The 21783-nt window shown below is 44.2% G+C and overlaps 1 protein-coding gene across 5 annotated transcripts in view; it reads left to right on the top strand.

Annotated features, from left to right (window-relative positions):
* POU2F1 (POU class 2 homeobox 1) overlaps window positions 1–21783 on the top strand; it is a 125896-nt gene that overhangs the window by 60892 nt on the left and 43221 nt on the right. For 4 of the 5 annotated variants that reach the window (XM_068144669.1, XM_068144666.1, XM_068144665.1 and 1 more), the window contains exons 2-3: window positions 5666–5731; window positions 16666–16766. In XM_068144669.1, coding sequence (XP_068000770.1) covers window positions 5666–5731; window positions 16666–16766 — 167 coding nt within the window. Of the gene's footprint in view, window positions 1–987; window positions 1073–5665; window positions 5732–16665; window positions 16767–21783 lie in introns of those variants that run through there. The other variant, XM_068144667.1, reaches the window with a different exon arrangement.

Raw genomic sequence — 21783 nt, 5'->3', positions numbered from 1 at the left:
TTTTATTTCACTTGGGGTAGATTAGTGGGTGTCAAATGTTGCACAATACTTGACATATCCACCGCTGTTAAGTTGGCTGTGGCAAAGGGATTACCTGATAATGAGTCACCAAGCTTTTTAGCCCTTTAAAGGGAATCGTGCTGCTTCCTTGCCCTGGTGGTATTCTCTTTCCTACCCAGGATCTTCTTGTGACAGTTTGTGTTTGGATGTGGAAGACTCCACGCAGATGTGCAGGCACCAGTTTGACAGCTTTGTGTTCAGCTTCTACCTTGCTAATTGTTTTTGTGGGATTATTTGGATTGTGTAGAAAGCTTTTGCCAAATCCCCTTTATTACCGAAGTTATTGTTGCCAGCAGGAATAAGATTAAAGGTGCTTAAGTCTGTAGAGTTGTTTCTAATTTGTACGTGTCATTCCAGTGGCATTTGAACAGAACTCTGTTTCTTCCCCTCCCTGCTCCCCTGTGGTACTGTGCTGGAGTTAGGGCTGAGAAGCCAAGCTATTGGAAGAAAATTCATTTTGTTCCCTAATTATTATGCTGGCACTCGGGAGATAATTTTTCCCTTCATGCACTGCCAATTAATATGCAAATGAGCTGATAAATATTTATACTGTGATTTAAATTATGCAGGGAGTGCTTTCAGTGTACTCTGCAAATGAATTGTTCATGGACTTCAAAGTGCTGGCTGCTGTGCTAACGAGAGGAGATTTGCATAAGGCCCTAATCAGGCGCATACTGATTAAGCTTCATTATGGAAACTGCCAGCTGCAATCTTTGTTTCTATTTTATTACAAAAAGGGGAACTTTTCACGCTTCAGTCGCCTTGACAATGTCAGACACAGCTAGTAGGAGAGACTAAAACTCCACAGAGCAACTGAAGTTTCCCTGTTCAGTTGAAGATTGCTATGGTGTAACTGAAGTTGTATTTCTTCCCCCACCTCCCCACTCCCTTTCGTGTTCTGTTGAGAGCAGTAGCGTAGATTAGTTAGAAATTGTCATTCTCCCTTTCCTTGGACTATCTGAACCTGTAGAGGATACCGCAGCAATGCTGGACTGCAGCGACTACGTTCTAGGTGGGTATCAGCTCAGCTCTTTCTTATGAGCGTTTAGTATGGAAATAGAGGCTGTGAGGTTGACTATGCATAGAGCTGTAATCACATATGCAGAGGCTAGAGGTGTTTGTAAGGCTGAAGCTCATCAGTGAATCAGCAGCAAGTAGCTGCCTGATAGATAGATCTGTACCAGGAAAATACATGGCTTGTATCTTTTTTTTTTTTTCCTTCTTTTTCTTTGCCTTGCTCCAGGAGAATTTTTCCTCTGCACTGGAGAGATTTGCTGCTAGGCTTGGCTGATACTAATACAGACCTTTTGCTTTTAGTATTTCAATCTGAGAAGCATCTGAGTTCTAACGAACACTGGACTTGACTTGCCTATCTGTGTTATGAATTTTAAAGCATTACAATGAATGAGAGTCCCAATCTCAAAAGAATTTAGTAATCATATTGAGCAGTTCCCCTATGTCTGTGTATTTTTAATGTAATAACAGGGTTCTCCATGCGTAATAGAAAGTAAGGTGGAGTGCACAGTGGTTGCCATTGATACCGTTGCAAGCTGTGCTTAAGGTTACTGGGATAATATATTTCGGGCTGAGATTCCATCAGGACTGCAGAACAATCTATTAAAATGATACGTAGTAACAGATCATCCTTGTTTGACACCACCTTTTGCTTTATTTTCAAGACTCTTTCCCCAGAGATCAATGTAGTATTATTACTATTATCATCACTATTTTTAATAATAATAATCAATTCTGTAAGCTCATGTCAGAGGAAGAATATTTTTGGATGGAAAATTGTAAAGCAGGCATCTGAATATGACTCTTTTCAATAACTTAATTTCTAAGGAATTCATGGCATGTTTTCATTCATATTGAACTCCCCCCCCCCCCCCCCCCCCCATGTCAATGAATCATTTTTGCTTTTGCTGATGGAGTATTGGTCAGTTTAATGGGTGAAAGGAAATGGTTAATAATGTATTTCATGTAAAGATTTTCTGGGTTTTACTAGCTATGTACAGCCCATAGCACTCCAGCTTGGTCCAGTATCCACTGCGTCTTCCTCCTGAATACCTTTGAAATGTTACTGGGGGTGTGTGAAAGCCTGGCACAGCACTGCCTTGTGGCACCCTCAGCTGTGCCAGCAAAGCAGCAGTACTGAATGTATTCACTCCTGAGAGTCTGATTTCAGTCATGCACCTGCTACTTTCAATCCTTCCTTCTGTGGAGTGTTCCTAGATAATGTTGGCAGAAGTTGTAGCCCAGGGCCTTTATTTAAAGACCTAGAGAAATAAAGCAAAGGTGAGGGCATTATGGTGTTTCTTTTAGCCCACCTTGTTTATTCTTTTAACTTTAGAGAAGAAATCATGTAAGCATCTGTAAACTGAAGAATCTTTTTATTTGATGTGTAATGCATCTGTAGGTTTAGTGTCTGGTGGATGTGTGTCTATTTTGCTGGTAGCAGTTTTGTTCTTCAGATGTATATCATACCATTTGCAATGGAAATAGCGTCATTGTTCTTGATGCTTTTCATGCAGAAGGCCCACAGATTGAGTGAGAAATAGTGAAATAATGGATGCTATCCTTTGTTTGAACCTGAACAGCACTAGCAAGATGATGCTTTTTTGCAATAGCAATGTTTGAGGTCTTTGTTAAGGATGACTCTTTACAATAGTCTTCATTGAGATAGGAGTTTGGTAGTTGAGGAAACTTCATGTCCATGTTTAGTACTAGGAAACATTGAAAATCTTCTTAAAAGTACTTATTTTGCAGCATAGCCTGTCAGAAAAACATGTCTTGGTTGCTTTATGTGAAGAGATCTCTACAGTTAAAACTCTGACCTGGGCAGGCTTGCTTGTCATGCAGGAATTATTATTCTGTGACCCTGAGCATCCAGTGGGAACAGTCAGTATGTTTCTTGGAGTTCTGTGTACAGGACAGTTGTGTCCCCCTCTGTATTTAGTTTGTTCATGTGATTATTAGTAACATTCATGGTGGCTCTAATACTTCAGTTTCTGCAACATACTAGCAGAGGAGGCCCTGTGTAGGTTTCTTTGACAGAGATTTCTGAAGTGTTTCAGTGAATGGTTCCCATGTTATTGAGAAGCAATCTTCAACCTTTGCTCTTCCTTTCTGTGGCAAGTACTGCTATGAATTCTGTCTATCCTTGTGCTATGGGCTAAAAAAAATAGATCTTATGCCTATTAGCCCCATGAGTTAGCCTACTTTCCACAACCAAATGTATTTGACTTGTAAGTCCTTTTTGCTCCTTTTCATATTGGCTGAGGACTCTCTGTGGTTGTGTCCACAGTGAAGTCTCCCACTCCGTGTTCTCTCAACCTACACTAATTTCAATAGGAAGCAATTAATACTATTTAACAAATTAATGTTCCCTGTAATCACTTCCAAACTGTGGTGCCACAAGCAACATGATTTAAGATAGGTGCAACTTCTAGGTAGAAACATACTTTGTTTTACACAAAGATCAAGTACAGAGGGACACTTCAACAACAATTTCTGTGCAGTCAGTGGAACCTGTGTTCTGTTTCTAGAGTGTGGCTCACACTATCCAGATGTGGAAAATTGCAAAATAAGGAGCCAGGAAGCAATAGGTTCTATGTCTGCAACCCTAGCAGAGCTCTGCTTTTCAAGACTATGGACCTGTAGCTTCAGTCTGCTAAGCAGAGTTTGTGAGAAACAGGGCAGAACTTGCAGCCTTTTGCTAAAGCATGGGTAGGGAATGTGCAGTTGGAAAGTTTCTTCTCAATTGTTCCCCTTTCAAAAAGCAGTTTAACCCATGTCTGACTCTGTACTAAGAGTAGTATCATAGTATCAGTCAGGGTTGGAAGGGACCACAAGGATCATCTAGTTCCAACCCCCCTGCCATGGGCAGGGCACCCCACACTGGATCAGGCTGGCCAGAGCCTCATCCAGCCTGGTCTTAAACACCTCCAGGGATGGGGCCTCAACCACCTCCCTGGACAACCCATTCCAGGGCTTCACCACTCTCATGGGGAAGAAATTCCTCCCCACGTCCAGCCTGAACCTCCCCACGTCCAGCCTGAACCTCCCCACCTCCAGCTTCATTCCATTAACATTCATTCATTCCAGTAACATTGATAGTTTAACTCATTTACATGTGACTGACATTTGAAGGATTTAAGCTTAGGCATAGGAACTTTCTGGGAACAATTGAGGCTCCGGAGAGGTTGGGTTAACTTGTCTAGGGAAGGTTCTCACTTGTTACAATCCTCTGGGTTGTCTAGGCTAGGCCCAACTAGGTTCAGCTGCAGCAGTTGTCTACAAGGAGAGTGACATTTGTTTAAAAACGATTGGTATGTCTTGCCTTATGCTTCCAAACTGCTTACTGGAATTTTTCCAAGGTTGCTGTTGCTTACCTTTTCTCTCACACATGTTGCATTTCTAAGTACCTCCCTCCTCCTCCCACCTGTATTCCCAGAAAGACTTTATTCCTGTTTTCATTCAGGCCCTGTCAATGTGCTTTGTTCCTTCTGGCTTGTGCTTGTGTTACTCTGCTGCTGTCACCTCAGTTCTGGTAGCCTGAGGGTAGCACTGGTCTTTGGGCAGAGGCAGGTGATAGTACACAGCAGTAGGCTGGATTCTCATTTCCAACTCGTACAGACTGCCAAGCAGTGGTGTGTCTGGGCATTCTTAGAAATAGCTGGGGAAATGATGCAGTAGTTAATGCTGTTACGATATTCTTCTTCAGCCAGTTGGTATTTTGGAAATCATTGCTTTGATGGAAGCCCATGAGAAAGGTATCCTTTTAAGCACCTAGCAAGAGAGAAACTTAGAATAAAGGGTTCTTTCTGCATTGGTTATGGATTTGCTTATGCTTTGTTTTATGAACTGATCTGTCTTCTAGTTTGTGACAATGTGGTACACTGAAGTGGGTAGCAAGGAATTGGGAGGTAATAAGCTAGAGAGCTGATGCTGTACACAGAACAACTGTATGGATTCCTACATAAGACAACTATTCCCTTATCTGAAGAGGCCCTCTGCATTGCACTACATTCGACTGACAGACTTTGAAGCCACGAGCAGACTTTTCAGTAGATTTACCTAGAGGGAGAAAGAAGAGAAATGATTTTCTATTTGTGTGGTTTTGCATGAATACATAGAAGATATCAAATAACAGCAGCAGTCACAGTCCTGTGAAACAAAATTGCAGTATTAGACAAATGACAGTTAGTTAATTACGACTGGATTTCCTGTCTCTTATGGGGGGAAAAAGACCAACATAAGAATAATACAGACCATGGTGGTTAGATAGGATTGTTAGACATTTCTCTCCTTTTTGGTTCTATGACTTTCTTTGTACTAAAACTTGAGTTCTTGCCTACTCTTGCCCTCCGTTGTGCTGTTTCTCATTTCCTTCGCACCGTCTTTCAGCGTCTGGGAACAAGGAGAAGGTTTGGAACAACACTTGTGGAAGATTCAGTACTGTTTTCCTCTGTCGATCATTGGGTTTGTGTTACAATATGAATTAGGGTAAAGTGCATATCAAATTTCTCATGTTCTATACTTCCCCTGGAGGAGAGGGTGTTTCCCCACCCCCCATTATTTCATCTTTATTTCTGTTTTAATGCAGACTCAAGAATGAACAATCCGTCAGAAACCAGTAAACCATCCATGGAGAGTGGGGATGGGAACACAGGTAAGGAAAGATGAATTGGTGCACAGATGTTTGCTGATGGAATTGAACAGAGATTAAAAGCAACATTTCTTTACCAGCTTACAGGAAATTAAAACAAAACAACCTCTCTATACACATCTACTGTTTTAGAGACTGGGGAACAATTTTGTCTTGCCATTAATCCTGCTATATGCAGGCCATTATTCACACCTACTGTCTCAGAGCACTACCTACACTTTTTATGTAGATCCCTCTCCCTCACTTCCTCTATCTGTAAAGTTTCTGGTATGCTGAAAGGTCTGGTGGCACTAGCTCTCCATAAGTAGCCTCTTCTTTTTCCTTGCAGAGAATACCTGCAACACCTCTGACTTTATAATTTGCTTGGGTTGAAATTTTCCCTGGCAGAGATGCAGGCTACTGCCTGATCTCGTTTCCATTTTGGATTTCATTCATGCTCTCACAACAGTTCTCAACAAGACCAAGGGAGAAAGGATGATTTCTCAACATTTGAAAACTAATAAAATATTAGTTGGCTTTTCTGTAATTTCTTCATGTGTTAGAGCAGGACACTGAAATTTGGCTGGGAAGAACAGAGTTTGCGTCAGGGCAAATGTGCCTTTTGGCACATCCTTAGATGGGGCCAAGTTCCAATCCATTGAAGAAGCTTGTTAAGCCACTACAACTTAATCGTATTATCATGCTTTAATTCCTTTCTAGAGGTGATCTAATGTTCATTTTGGTGTCCAGAGAAATGACAGTTCCAAATGGAATGTAAATAGGTTAAACTCAGCCTTTAGGCCATGCCTTGAGTCCTGTGTCCAGTTCTGGGCCCCTCAATTTAAGAAGGATATTGAGACACTTGAACATGTCCAGAGAAGGGCAGTGAGGCTGGGGAGATGCCTCAAGCACAGCCCTGTGAGGAGAGGCTGAGGGAGCTGGGGTTGCTTAGCCTGGAGAGGAGGAGGCTCAGGGGAGACCTTTTTGCTCTCTACAACTACCTGAAGGGAGGTTGTAGCCAGGTGGGGGTTGGTCTCTTCTCCTAGGCAACCAGCACCAGAACAAGAGGACACAGTCTCAAGCTGCACCAGGGGAAGTTTAGGCTGGAGGTGAGGGGAAAGTTCTTCCCAGAAAGAGAGATTGGCCATTGGAATGTGCTGCCCAGGGAGGTGGTGGAGTCCCCATCCCTGGAGAAGTTCAAGAGGGGATTGGACTTGGTGCCATGGTTTAGTCATGAGGTCTGTGGTGACAGGTTGGACTTGATGATCTTTGAGGTCTCTTCCAACCTTATTGATTCTATGATCTCTGAGGTTAGAATAGCATTTGGGAGGAGATTTTTAATGAGAAGGAGCTTGTTCTTGTTGCTTTGAGAAAAGTCTGGTTACCTTGTATGAGGAAAATTATTTTTCTTCCTCTTTGTTCAAAGTTTTATTTTAAACTCTTGTTATTGAACTGTGGTGAAGTTAAGGGTTGACTTAATTTTATGCTACTGTCTCCTCATTCTGTGTGCAAGTCATTGGTACACCTGAAAGTGACTGAATATTCCTGGTACTGATCTGAGAGTCTGGATGTTTTCTGCTGACACATGGAGTCAGAGTGTGTCCTGCTCACTTACTGATGTCTGTGTTGTTACTGGAATCTCTGTTTTTACAGTTTCCCCTGTGTTTGTAGTAGGAGGGGTGTCAATTCTTTTTATGTACAAAAATTACTTATTTTGTATTTAATACTGATTTAGAATGACAGGAAACATTATTTCAAAAAGCACATGGGTGGTAAATATTTCAGAGTCATGAACAGCATCAAGAGGAGAATGGTGTTAAATATCCTTCTAGAATCCTTGTAGCTAGAAGGTGTGTGTAAACCTTTGAGAAAGTTCAGACATCTTCCTCTGTGAGCTTTCTCCAAAGAGTGTGTTCCTAATGCACAGCCTATAGTGCAGCTTTTGACACTGTTTCCCACAGAATTCTTGTGGACAAACTGGCTGCTCATGGCTTGGCTGAGCACACTCTGCTGGATAAAGCACTGGCTGGGTGAATGGGCCCAAAGAGTGGCAGTCAATGGAGTTAAATCCACCTGGCAGCCAGTCACAAGGGGTGTTCCTCAGGGCTCAGTGTTGGGACTGCTTCTGTTTAACATCTTTATTGATGATCTTGATGAAGATGTAGAGTGTGTCATAGAGTTTGCAGACACCACCAAGTTGGGTGGAGTGTTGATCTGCACAAGTATATGGAGGCTCTGTAGAGGACTTGGATAGGTCAGGTTGATGGGTCAATGTTAATGGTATGAGCTTCAACAAGCCAAGTACCAGGTCCTGCACTTAGGCCCCCATGAAATACTGCAGGCTTGGGGAATAGAGTAGAATAGAATTAACCTGGTTGGAAAAGACCTTCAAGATCATCAAGTCCAACCTATGACCCAACACCATCTAATCAACTAAACCATGGCACCAAGTACCTCATCCAGGCTCTTCCCAAACACTTCCAGTGATGGTGACTCCACCCCCTCCCTGGGCAGCACATTCCAATGGCCAATCACTTTTTCTGTGAAGAATTTCTTCCTAACATCCAGCCTAAACCTCCCCAGGCACAGCTTGAGACTGTGTCCTCTTGTTGTGGTGCTGCTTGCCTCAGACAAGAGACCAACCCTCACCTGGCTACAACCTCCCTTCAGGTAGCTGTAGACAGAAATAAGGTCTCCCCTGAGCCTCCTCCAGTCTAAACAAGCCCAGCTCTCTCAGCCTCTCCTCCTCGGACTTGTGCTCCAAAATCCTCACCCGCTTCTCTGGACACATTCAAGTGTCCCAATGTCCTTCTTAAATTGAGGTGCCCAGAACTGGGCACAGGACTCAAGGTGTGGCCGAACCAGTGCTGCGTATAGGGGCAGAATGAGTTCCCTGCTCCTGCTGGCCACACTATTCCTGTTGCAGGCCAGGATGCCATTGGCCTTCTTGGCCACCTGGGCACACTGCTGGCTGAAAGTGTGGCTGGAAAGCTGTCTTGCAGAAAGGGACATGAGTGTGTTCCTAATGCACAGCCTTTAGTGCAGCTTTAACTAGCAATTTCACCTCAGCCAAGTTGTTGAAGAGAAGAACTTGATTTATTCAAAGGTAGTCTGTTGTCATAGAAGCATTGCATCTGCTTCAGCAGAACCCTGCCTTTGCTCTCCTAGCCAAATTCTTCATCAGTGTGAAGTTAGTGATCATGGTATAAATACATTGATGGATTGTAAAGCTGTATATAGGTGCTTTCATCACAAAGGGAGATTAATAATAGGGTTGGTTACTACACAAGTTTGTGTTTGGACCTTTTGCAGATGCTGTTTCTGCAATTTATGTTCCCAGTCATTCCTCTCAGTTCTGTTTCCTGACATTTTAGATAATGCAAACTCAAGTATCTAGAATTTATGAGGACTCTCCATTCTGCAGGCATTGCTTTGGTTTAAAATGTAGGAGTTGGGGCTGTTCAGTCTGGCAAAGAGAAGGCTCCGAGGTCACCTAATTGTGGCCTTCCAGTACCTGAAGGGGGCCTACAAGAAGGCTGGGGAGGGACTTCTCAGGATCTCAGATAGTGATAGGACTAGGGGGAATGGAATGAAGCTGGAGGTGGGGAGATTGAGGCTGGATGTGAGGAGGAAGTTCTTCCCCATGAGAGTGGTGAAGCCCTGGAATGGGTTGTCCAGGGAGGTGGTTGAGGCCCCATCCCTGGAGGTGTTGAAGCCCAGGCTGGATGAGGCTCTGGCCAGCCTGATCTAGTGTGGGGTGTCCCTGCCCATGGCAGGGGGTTTGGAACTAGATGATCCTTGTGTTCCCTTCCAACCCTGAATGATACTATGATACTATGAGTTGAAACCACTGGAGGCAGTTGCTTAATCACATTTGTGACCTTCTTTGGATGCCCAAGCATCAGCTGTGTTAGTGAACTGGTAGGCATTAAATCCTGAAAGTCAGGAATGTACTTCGGGGCTTCTGATCAGAGTTCCTGGGTTTGGGCTCTGTGCATACTTAGTGAGAAGTCATCAACCTTCAGCTCAGATACTAAGGCACTCTTAAGTGCCGTTGATTGCAAGGGAGTGTTGGCTCTGAAGCAAAATGAGCACAGCCAAGTGCCAGGTTTTGCACATTGGCCACAGCAACCCCATGCAGTGCAACAGGCTGGGGGCAGAGTGGCTGGAGAGCAGTCAGGCAGAGAGGGGCTTGGGGATACTGCTTGATGGTAGTCTGAACATGAGCCTGCAGTGTGCCCAGGTGGCCAAGAAGGCCACACCTTGAGTCCTGTGTCCAGTTCTGGGCCCTTCAGTTTAAGAAGGATGTTGACTTGCTGGAACATGTCCAAAGAAGGGCAACAAAATTGGTGAGGGGTTTGGAACACAAGCCATAGGAGGAGAGGCTAAGGGAGCTGGCGTTGCTCAGCCTGGAGAAGAGGAGGCTCAGGGGTGACCTTATTGCTCTCTACAACTACCTTAAGGGAGGTTGTAGACAGGCAGAGGTTGGTCTCTTCTCCCAAGCAACCAGCACCAGAACAAGAGGACACAGTCTCAAGCTGCACCAGGGGAGGTTTAGGCTCCAGGTTAGAAAGAAGTTCTACAGAGAGAGAGTGATTGCCCATTGGAATGTGCTGCCCGGGGAGGTGGTGGAGTCACCATCGTTGGAGGTGTTCAGGAGGAGACTTGATAGGGTGCTTGGTTGCATGGTTTAGTTGATCAGGTGGTGTTGGATGATAGGTTGGACTTGATGATCTTGAAGGTCTCTTCCAACCTGGTATATTCTATTCTCAAGTGCTTAAAGATTTATTTTATAAACACTCAAGTGTTGTCATTTTTGTAACTTCTTGTATCTGTCTTGCAGTGACCTTTGTAAATAAGTCAAGTCTGCTGTGTAAGCACAGCTAGTCTATCTTTGAAAACCTCAGTGAATGCTTGTGTCATTCTTGTTTTAAACAGTAGTAAGCTGATGCAACTTGAAAGTTTTAAGAGAAAGTGCTGCATGGAATTTATATTTGGCAGAACTGGTGTCAAGAAAAAGAAATGCATTTGCTACTGGTAAAGATGTGCTGCCCAGGGAGGTGGTGGAGTCACCATCCCTGGAAATGTTTAAGATGAGACTGGATGAGGCACTTGATGCCGTGGTTTATTTGATTAGATGGTGTTGGGTGATAGGTTGGACTCAATGGTCTTTTCCAATCTGGTTAATTCTATTCTGTTCTAAGGATGATGTAACTATTGTATCACAGGTTGCTAAGTTTCATGGAAGTTAGCAAAGCTTTGTATTTCTAACTCTACTTAGGGAATGTAGTAATGTGCCTTGAATGTAGCAGTCAGAATAAAATGCCTTAAACATATTTTAGCTTTAAAATTATATTGCTAAATTATCTCCCCTTTTAAGCACTTGAAAAAGCTACCCACATGTCAGATTAGAATTAACCAGGTTGGAAAAGACCTTGGAGATCATCGAGTCCAACCTATCACCCAACACCATCTAATCAGCTCAACCGTGGCACAAGTACCTCATCCAGGCTCTTCCTAAACACCTCCAGTGATGGTGACTCCACCCCCTCCCTGGGCAGCACATTCCAATGGCCAATCTCTCTTGCTGGGAAGAACTTCTTCCTAACATCCAGCCTAAATGAAACAGATAAATGAATGAACTACAAGAGAAGTCTTTATAAGTCCAGGAGTCATTGGATGGTTGTTTTCTTACAATCTTACGGATCAGCTGGTTGCCAGTTTTGCAGTATTCCACAACCTTTATCCAACCTTCAGTTGTGGGTGGATGATCTACTTAGTATCTACTGGGGCAACAAAAAGAGAAGAGTGTCTTACAGTAAAAGGATAGCTCTTCTGATTTTCTTTTTGCACATTGCAGCATGAAATTTTCCAAACCAATCTGTTTGTGTACATTTGTAAAGCTGTGAGAATGCAGTACTGTGAAAACCGAGATGATGATGTCTGTGGACACTCTAGTATTATGATATGCATTGACATAGCAGCAAAACAGTTTTTATAAGTGTATCATTTGGAAGGATTCTAAAAGTTCTTTGTTTACATGCTTCATTTCCAGAGATTGATATTTCCAGAGATGGATTTTTCTGGTTTTCATAAGATGAAAGTCTATAGGCAAGTGGGAGAGGGACCATGAAATATTCGTTATCTGCTTAAAATCTGGCCTAAAATGGATGCTGAACTTCTAACTAACAATGTGGACAAGGAATCAGCAATTTGAGTATTGGGTGTATCTGTAAATTCATGCAGAGAGAGAGATGGACTGTACTCCTGGTGTGTTGGTACATGTCTGCCAGAGTACAGTGCCTGTACTTGTTAGTTTTGAAACCTTTCTCCTTGTCTGCTTTCCCTTCCCAAGTCCTTTACTTCACCTTATTCCACATCTCCCCATACCTGTAGTTTCTCACAACTCTTAGTTTCTCCTGCAGTTTGTAAACTTAGACTAAAGTCTGATGATTATGATCTTGATTTGGAGAGTGAGTTGTTCTTCAGACTGTAGGAGCAGTGTTACCTTGACTGCTCCATTTTGTCATGTCTTTACCCTCTGCAGGTAGAATTCCAAGATGGCATAATCTAATCTACATTCAAGATCATACAATCACAGAATCAGTAAGGTTGGAAAAGACCTCAGAGATCACCAAGTCCAACCTGTCACCCAACACCTCATGACTAACTAAACCATGGCTTCAAGTGCCATGTCCAATCCCCTCTTGAACACCTCCAGGGACGGTGACTCCACCACCTCTCTGGGCAGCACATTCCAATGGCCAATTACTCTTTCTGGGAAGAACTTTCTCCTCACCTCCAGCCTAAACTTCCCCTGGTGCAGCTTGAGACTGTGTCCTCTTGTTGTGGTGCTGGTTGCCTGGGAGAAGCGATCAACCCCCACCTCGCTACAACCTCCTTTCAGGGAGTTGTAGAGAGCAAGGAGGTCTCCCCTGAGCCGCCTCTTCTCCAGGCTTAACAACCCCAGCTCCCTCAGCCTCTCCTCACAGGGCTGTGCTCCAAACCCCTCACCAGTTTTATTGCCCTTCTCTGGACACATTCAAGTTGCTCAATGTCTTTCTTAAATTGAGGGGCCCAGAACTGGATACAGGACTTTCTGCCTGGCCACTCTTCAGCCACTCTGACACCAGCCTGTAGCACTGCATGGGGTAGATGTGGCCAATGTGTAGAACCTGGCACTTAGATGACCAGCCTGTCAAGGTCCATCTGCATATCCCTCCTACCCTCTAACAGATCAACACCTACTCACAATTTGGTGTTGTCTGCAAACTTACTAGTGGTGGACTCAATCCCCTCACCTAGATCATCAGTAAAGGTATTGCATAGGATTGGGCTCAACACTGATCCCTGGGGGATCCTGGTACTTGTTGGTCTGGTGTGGCACTGGTGTTTTTGATGTTGGCAAGGTGTTAGATGAGCCCTAACAGTTACAGGAGCTGGGATGGAGATAGAAAAACCATGTGCTTGGGATTGTTAAAATTGCGATATTTATGACTGCCCCTGCCACATCTAATAATCACCATGGGTGTTTTGCATCTGAGCAGAAGTGGCATACTCATCCTTTCATGTCCTTATGATGCACTGGCATTGTTTGACACCTCTGTTTTCCAGTCTCTTTGTCAGATTTCTTGGTTTCCGTAAGTCCTGTGGAATTATGCTTAGAGTGCTGCATCCTTATGAGCACCTTAACAGCATGTCCTTTCATAGGCTGGCCATCCTGGCCTATATCAGGAACACTGTGGCCAGCAGGAGCAGGCCTGTACTCATTCTGCCCTGTACTCAGCACTGGTTAGGCTACACCTTGAGTACTGTGCCCAGTTTGTCTGGGTCCCTCAGTTTAGGAAAGATGTTGAGTTGCTGGAAGGTGTCCAGAGAAGGGCAACAAAGCTGGGGAGGGGTCTGGAGCACAGCCCTGTGAGGAGAGGCTGAGGGAACTGGGGTTGCTTAGCCTGGAGAAGAGGAGGCTCAGGGGAGACCTTCTTGCTCTCTACAACTCCCTGAATGGAGGTTGTTGCCAGGTGGGGGTTGGTCTCTTCTCCCATGCAACCTGTGACAGAACAAGAGGACACAGTCTCAAGCTGCACCAAGGGAGGTTTAGGCTGGATATTAGGAAGAAGTTCTTTCCAGAAAGAGAGATTGGGATTGGGATGTGCTGTCCAGAGAGGTTGTGGAGTCACCATTCCTGGAGGTGTTTAAGAAGAGCCTGGATGAGGCACTTGGTGCCATGGTTTACCATGGTTTAGTTGATTAGATGGTGTTGGGTGATGAGTTGGACTCGATAATCCCAAAGGTCTTTTCCAACCTGTCCTATCCATGTGCAGTTGTTTAGAAGCTGTAGAGGGCTTGTGATAAATGCCAGCCTCTTTGGTGACATTTCTTCCAAAACTAAGGCTGCATCTGAAGAGGAAGAGACATTGTCCTTCCAAATGCCAAAGAAAGCTTTCAGTGCAAGTAGAACAGAGTGTGAACAGGAGTGGTTTGGGGGTTTTCTCCAGTTTGGTTTTGGGAGGCATGGAGAGAAGGGAGTTGGAGCACCTTCAAGGTTGAATTTCAAGAGAATGTTGTTTTCTTGCAGTGTCTTTCTAAACGTTTTTTTCGGACCTATGGAGATTTTTAACCTCAGTCTTGGAGGTGGTTTGTTCAAAGCTATCAACCCTATGAGCTTTGAAATTCCCATACTAAGACTCAACAGAAGCATTAACTGGAGCATTGTTTTCTGTACACGTGCATGAGAGCAGTGCTTGTTTAAGATGTTAGCATGATTTGAGGTTCTTTTTGGAACATAGTTAACTAAAACAGGTTCCCCTGTGTGTTTAAGGTGAGGCTTCCAGTGAATCCTCTCAGAAATGGTTTGTGGGGTTTTTGTGTTGTGTTTTGGGGGGTGGGGTTTGGGGGGTTTTTGTGGGTGGTGTTGTAGTTGTTGTTGTGGGTGGTTTTGTTGTTGTTTCTTTTTACCCCCTGCAAATTTCCAATTGGAAATACCTGCCTTTACAACAGGCTTATTATTTGGGTTCTTTGTGGTTTTTTGGTTGGTTTGGTTGGGGTTTTTTTTGTGGTTTTGGGTTTTTTGTGTTGGTTTGGTTGGTTTTGTTTTGGGTTTTTTTGAGAGGCATCCCTGACCACAGGCTGTAGACTAGTTCAAAGTATCTCCTTTAATGAGGAGGTTCTGTGTTGCTTAACCACTGCAACTGTATTTTACATTTCTCTTTATGAGAAATGTAGACAGAAAGGATTTTGAAGTAGGAGTTCCTTGAACACCTATCCACAGACACTGAACAAAATCTAATTGTCATAAAGATTAAACATGCAAGTCTGAAGCTGGTTTTACTTCATTTCAGTCACACAGTTTTTAAGATGTTCTAGGAATTCCACACAGTTGATACATTCAGAATCTCTCTTCTTCTTGTTGTTAGTCACTGTAGGTAGTAATACCCACCCTACAAACCCACTTGTACGTAGTCCCTAACGTTCATTTGTCTAATCTCCCCATAGAATGAGCTTAAAAGTTTGTAGTTACTTCTCTTAGCAAAAGTGAATTCTGTGGTGGGGTTTTTGTGGATTTTTTGGGTTTGTTTGTGGTTCTCTCTTCCAGGTTATTTGGGAGTTTTCATTGTCACCTTAGATGTTTAGGGAGAAGACAACAAAAATATCAGAACATGCTGTGGTTTTAGTTGTACGGAAGTGGGTGAGAGCAAACATAAGGCTAGGCAGTTACAATGTGTAATGAGAGCTCCACACAAACTTTTGTGGAAATGCCTTTTATCAAAAGAGTAGAGCCATGGCCCATAGCTGCTATGTAGATACAGTACTTCTGTTTTCATCAAGTGTTATTTTACTTTAGAATCATAGAATCAGTAAGGTTGGAAAAAACCTCAGGGAGATAATCAAGTCCAACCTATCACCCAACACCTCATGACTAACTAAACCATGGCTTCAAGTGCCGCGTCCAATCCTCTCTTGAACACCTCCAGGGACAGTGACTCCACCACCTCCCTGGGCAGCACATTCCAATGGCAAATTACTCTTTCTGGGAAGAACTTTCTCCTCACCTCTAGCCTAAACTTCCCCTGGTGCAGCTTGAGACTGTGTTTTCTTGTTCTGGTGCTGGTTGCCTGGGAGAAGAGACCAACCCCCACCTGGCTACAACCTCCCTTCAGGGAGTTGTAGAGAGCAAGAAGGTCTCCCCTGAGCCTCCTCTTTTCCAGGCTAAGCAACCCCAGCTCTCTCAGCCTCTCCTCACAGGGCTGTGCTCCAGACCTCTCCCCAGCCTCGTTGCCCTTCTCTGGACATGTTCCAGTGTCTCAGTGTCCTTCTTTAATGAAAGGTACCTTTGTGTGAACCTTGTTCTTGCCACTTTCTGATCTTGAAGATAGCCTTAAGCTGATGGGTAGAGCGCATGAAGAATGGAAACTCAGTTTAACCTTAGCAGCATGCCCACATTTGGTTCTCAAACCACAGAAGAAGGGTGAGATAATGCATAGAATACAGAATAAAATAAAACAAAACAGCTTGGAAAAGACCTTTGAGATCACTGAGTCCAGCATATCACCCAACAACATCTCATCAACTAAAGCGTGGCACCAGCTGCCTCATCCAGGCTCTTTATAAACACTTCCAGGGATAGTGACTCCACCACCTCCCTGGGCAGTCCATTCCAATGGCCAATATCTCTTTCTGGGAAGAATTTCTTCCTAACATCCAGCCTAGAACAGGTAAGGTAAAGAAAATATGGTACTGATTTTGTACAGCTGGCAAATGCTGTATTATCAACATCTGGAAGTGACACTGCTTCCCATCCCCACATCCCCTTCAGTAACAAAGGTCAGTTCTTGTGCCACTCAGAGTATTTTTGTTGCATACTATTGAGAGATTAGCAGGAGATTTAAAAATATTAATTCTTATCCAATTTCATAAAAGTACTAAAGTAATACTTTTTATTGTCTTTCTTTCACCAGGCACACAAACAAATGGCCTGGACTTTCAGAAGCAGCCTGTGCCTGTTGGAGGACCAATCTCTACAGCCCAGGCCCAGGCCTTCCTTGGGCACCTTCATCAGGTAAGAGAATACTCATTTCAGAGTAGGAGAGACTTGGTCAGATATGAAGGCAGCTACTCTTCCATGCTTTATGTTTACTTTCTGTGAATGATGGGGAGTCATGTAAAGGAATGGATGGGTAGATGACATGCTTAAATAGCTTGGATGGGGAAAAGTTCTTATTGTGTTGCTCCTATTGAGCTGCAGAAGACAGCAAGATAAGGTGAGACCTCTTTGTGGGAGCTAGAAAGCCTCTTTTTTGTGAGCTGAGCAGCAGCCATCATGGAAAATGGGTGGGATGACTGGAGTACTGCCATTGGTGTATACCAACGTTTCAGATGGGATAGGCAAGGAAGAAGTGGTGGTGAAGCGGCCCCCTAAATTAGGGAGACATATCATACAAATTATTGAAGGTGATGATAGGGTTGAGTCCTTACAGGTAAGAATCAGGAGTAAGACCAGGAAGACTGATACTGTGGTGGGAATCTGTTACAGACCACCCAACCAAGATGAAGAGGTAGATGACATGTTTTATAAGCAGTTGAGAGAGGTTTCACAATTGCTACCCCTTGTTCTCATGAGGAACTTCAACTTCCCAGATGTCTGCTGAAAATATAATACACCAGAGACAAAACAGTCCTGGAGGTTCCTGGAGAGTGTGGAAGATAATTTTCTAGCACAACTGGTGAGGGAGCCAACCAGGGAAGGTGCCCTCTTGGACCTGCTTCTTGTGAACATGGGGAAAACTCGTGGGGGAAGTAAAGGTGGGAGCTGTCTAGCACACAGTGATCATGAGATGACTGTTTTCAGTCCTTGGGGAAACAAGGAGAGGGGTTAATAAAACTGCCACCTTGGATTTCTAGAGGACAAACTTTGGCCTGCTCAAGAAACTGACAAACTCCCTTGAAATGCCTCCCTGAAGGCTATAGGAGTCCAGGAAGGCTGGGCATACTTTGAGAGAGAAGTCTTAAAGGCTCAGGAGCAGGCTGTCCCTGTGTGCTGAAAATGAGTTGGCAGGGAAGGATTCTGACCTGGCTGAATAGGGACCTTTGGCTGCACCTCAAGATCAAAAGGAAGAGGGGACAGGTCTCTCATGACAACTATAAAGATGAGTGAAGCTATGTATGGAGAAAATTAGGAGAGGCAAAGCACAGCTATGTTTCCATAAATACATTAACAACAAAAGGAAAGCAAGTAGGGAAATCTCCATCCTTTATTGGATGCCTAGGGAAACAGTGACTAAGGAGGAGGAAAAGGCTGAGGTGCTCAATGCTTACTTTGCCTTGGTCTTTAGCACTGGAACTAGCTGTTCCCTGGACAGACAGACTCATGAGCTATGAGACAGGGAGGGAATGCTGAATGAGATCATCACAATAAAAGAGTGACCTGCTACACCACTCAGATGCACACAAGTCTATGGGGTTGGATGGTCTGCGCTCAAGGGTGCTGAAGGAGTTGGCCACTTTATTTTCCTGAAGTCCTGGCTAACAGGGAAGGTCCCAGTGGACTGGAGGGTAGCAAATGTAACACCAAATCTACAAGAAAGGAGGATCTGAGAAACTATAGACCTGTCAGTGTGACCTTGGTACTAGGGAAGGTCATGAAGCAGGTCATCTCAAGCATCATTACGTGTCCTGTAGAGGACAACCAAGGGATCAGGCCCAGTTAGCGTGTGTTTATGAAAGGCAGGTCCTGCCTGACCAACCCGATCTTCCATGACAAGATGACCCAACTATTGGATGAAGGAAAGGCTGTGGATGTTGTCTACCTAGATTTTTCAAGAGCTTTTGACACCGTTTCCCACCGAATTCTTGTGGACAAACTGGCTGCTCATGGCTTGGCTGAGCACACTCTGCTGGATAAAGCACGGATTAGGTGAATGGGCCCAAAGAGTGGTGGTCAATGGAGTTAAATCCACCTGGCAGCCAGTCACAAGGGGTGTTCCTCAGGGCTTAATGTTGGGACTGCTTCTGTTTAACATCTTTATTGAAGAATTGAAGATCTTGATGAAGATGTAGAATGTGTCATAGAGTTTGCAGACACCACCAAGTTGGGTGGAGTGTTGACCTGCACAAGTATATGGAGGCTCAGTAGAGGACTTGGATAGGTCAGGTTGATGGGTCAATGTTAATGGTATGAGCTTCAACAAGCCAAGTGCCAGGTCCTGCACTTAGGCCCCCATGAAATGCTGCAGGCTTGGGGAAGTGTGGCTGGAAAGCTGTCTGGCAGAAGGGGACGTGGGTGTTATAATAGACAAGCGGCTGAATATGAACGAGCTGTGTGCCCAGGTGGTGAAGAAAGCCAGTGGCATCCTGGCTTGTATTAGAAATGCTGTGTCCAGCAGGAGTAAGGAGGTGATTGCCCTTCTGCACTCCGCACTGCTGCAGCCATGCCTTGAGTATTGTGTCCAGTTTTGGGCACCTCAGTACAAGAGAGAGATTGATAGTGCTGACGTGAGTGCAGAGGAGGGCAACAAAAGTAGGCAGGGGCCTGGAGAATAAATCTTATGAAGAGCAACTGAAGGAGCTGGGGCTGTTTAGTTTGAAGAAGAGGAGGCTAAGGAGAGACCTCCTGGCTCTCTACAACTGCCTGAAAGGATGTTACAGAGGAGTTGGTGCTGGTCTCTTCTCACAGTTAATTAGCAATAGAACAAGAGGGAATGGCCCTCAAACTGCAACAGGGCAGGTTCAGACTGGACATCAGGAAGCTTTTTCATGGAAGAAGTGGTCAGACATTGGGATAGGCTGCTCGGGGAGGCGTGTGGGTCACCAGCCCTGGATGTGTTTAAAGGTCGTTTAGATGTGGTGCTTGGGGTTATGGTTTAGGGGTGAACCTTGTAGGTTTAATGGTTGGACTTTATAATCCCAAGGGTCTTTGCCAACCTGAATGATTCTGTGATTCTGAGGGGAGAATGCCTGAAGTATTGAATTAAAAACAAATAAATTAAAAACCTTAATGGATGTACCAAGTGGGAAGGCAAGGTAGAGTTCACTGGTTTTGTTAAAAGATTGTATTTGTTAAGGGATTGGAAAGCAGCTCTGTGGAAAAAAGACCTGGGAGTATTGGTGGACAATAGGATGCCTCTTCTCCCAGGCAACCAGCACCAGAACAAGAGGACACAGTCTCAAGCTGTGCCAGGGGAGGTTTAGGCTGGAGGTGAGGAGAAAGCTCTTCACTGAGACAGTTGTTAGCCATTGGAATGTGCTGCCCAGGCAGGTGGTGGAGTCCCATCCCTGGAGGTGTTCAAGAGGGGATTGGATGTGGCACTTGGTGCCATGGTCTAGTCATGAGGTCTGTGGTGACAGATTGGACTTGATGATCTTTGAGGTCTCTTCCAACCTTGGTGATTCTGTGTGATTCTGTGACCATGAGCCAGCAATGTGCCATTGTGGCCAAGAAGGCCAATGGCATCCTGGGGTGCATCAAGCAGAGTGTGGCAAGCAGGTCGAGGGAGGTTATCCTTCCTTTCTGCTATGCCCTGGTGAGGCCTCATATGGACTACTGTGTCCAGTTCTGGGCTCCCCAGTTAAAGAAGGGCAGGGAAATGCTTGAAAGGGTACAGCAAAGGACTATGAAGATGATTAGGAGACTAGAACATCTCTCTTAGGAAGAAAGGTTGAGGGGTGGACTTGGGGCATTTTAGCCTACAGAAGACTGAGGGAGTATCTTATCAATACTTACAACAGTGGGTGTCAGGAGGGTGGGGCCAGCCTCCCTTCAGTGATGCTGAGTGACAGGATGGGAAGTAACAGGCGCAGACTTGAATGCCTGAAATGCTATCTGAGCATTAGGAGGAACCTCTTTGCTTTGAGGGTAGCAGAGCCCTGCAACAGGCTGCCCAGAGAGGTGGTGGAGGCTCTATTTTTGGAGTCATTCAAAACCCGCCTGAATGCATTCCTCTGCAACCTGCTCTAGGTGAACCTGCTCTGGCAGTGGGGTTGGACTAGATGATTTTTGGAGGTTCACCCCAACCTCTATCATTCTGGGATTCTGTGTGTTGACCCAATAACTGCAAAGGCTCTGAAACTGTCAGTATTTAGTTAAAAACAGAAGTGTGTTGAATGGCAGGCAGCACTATCTTTGGTCTTTCAAGTTTTTACACACAAAGTGATGGTACTTACTAAGTATATGTGGTTTGTGAGGTTTAAATTTAATTTTTTTTTTTTAAAGTTATTTTCAGGACCTGTTTGTCAGAGGATATTCAGGTTTCTACTACTATTCCTCTGTTCTGCTGCTGCTGTATTTAAGGAAATCAAAGCTGAACTTCAGATCTAGGCTCAAGCAAAATGGGGCAGCCCTAGGTGAAGAGAAGTATAAGGGGCATAGTTTTTAATCTGTTCATACTTGATGTATGAAAACAAATGTCCTAATTTCTTTCCCTTCCTCAGCACCAAGTTAAAGTTTAAAATGCTGTATCTAATTGGCTGACCTTGAATGCTTGAGGTCTGAGGTTGCACAGTTATTGTGGTGTAATTGACGTACCGAAGCTTTTATGCCCTCTTTTAAGAGCTCTGAATTGCCACTGTATTGTATGGAACATTTTACATGGCACATAATTACAATTTTCCTAGTACATTGGGTTATATGGGGCCTAGGGAGTGCCACTGTTTGAATTTGCTTCACCAACAGGCTGTTGTAGGCTGCCTTTATGTGGAGGGAAGCTGACTAGTTTTCATGGCTTGTCAGTATGTGTTTAACATGGACACATACAGCTGCTCTGCAGAACTTTGTGGTTTAGTCTTTGTTTTGTTATATAGGCTGATCCAGGACAGTAATTGTATTTAGCACAGTGCTTTATCTTGCCTTGAAGCTGTATTTATTTAAACAGTTGTCAGGATCTTTATAACATCATATTTGACAAAGTGTGATTCATTTCTTGAAACTCTAGTTGAAAAGGAAAATCTCAGCTATTCTTTTATGCACCTGTGGGTGTGTGGGAATCTATTGTCAAACTGTTCCCTTCTAGTGTGGTTGATGTTAGTGGGGTGTTATTCAGCCTTAACACACAGTGCTTTCCTCCAGGCTAATAGAAAATATT

Source organism: Melanerpes formicivorus, unplaced genomic scaffold (genome assembly GCF_026170545.1).
Source record: "Melanerpes formicivorus ecotype bairdi unplaced genomic scaffold, bMelFor1.0.p_v2 SCAF_11, whole genome shotgun sequence".
In the NCBI taxonomy this organism is placed as follows: Eukaryota; Metazoa; Chordata; class Aves; order Piciformes; family Picidae; genus Melanerpes; species Melanerpes formicivorus.
Note: the sequence above shows the minus strand (reverse complement) of the source record. Positions and strands in the feature narration are given on the sequence as shown.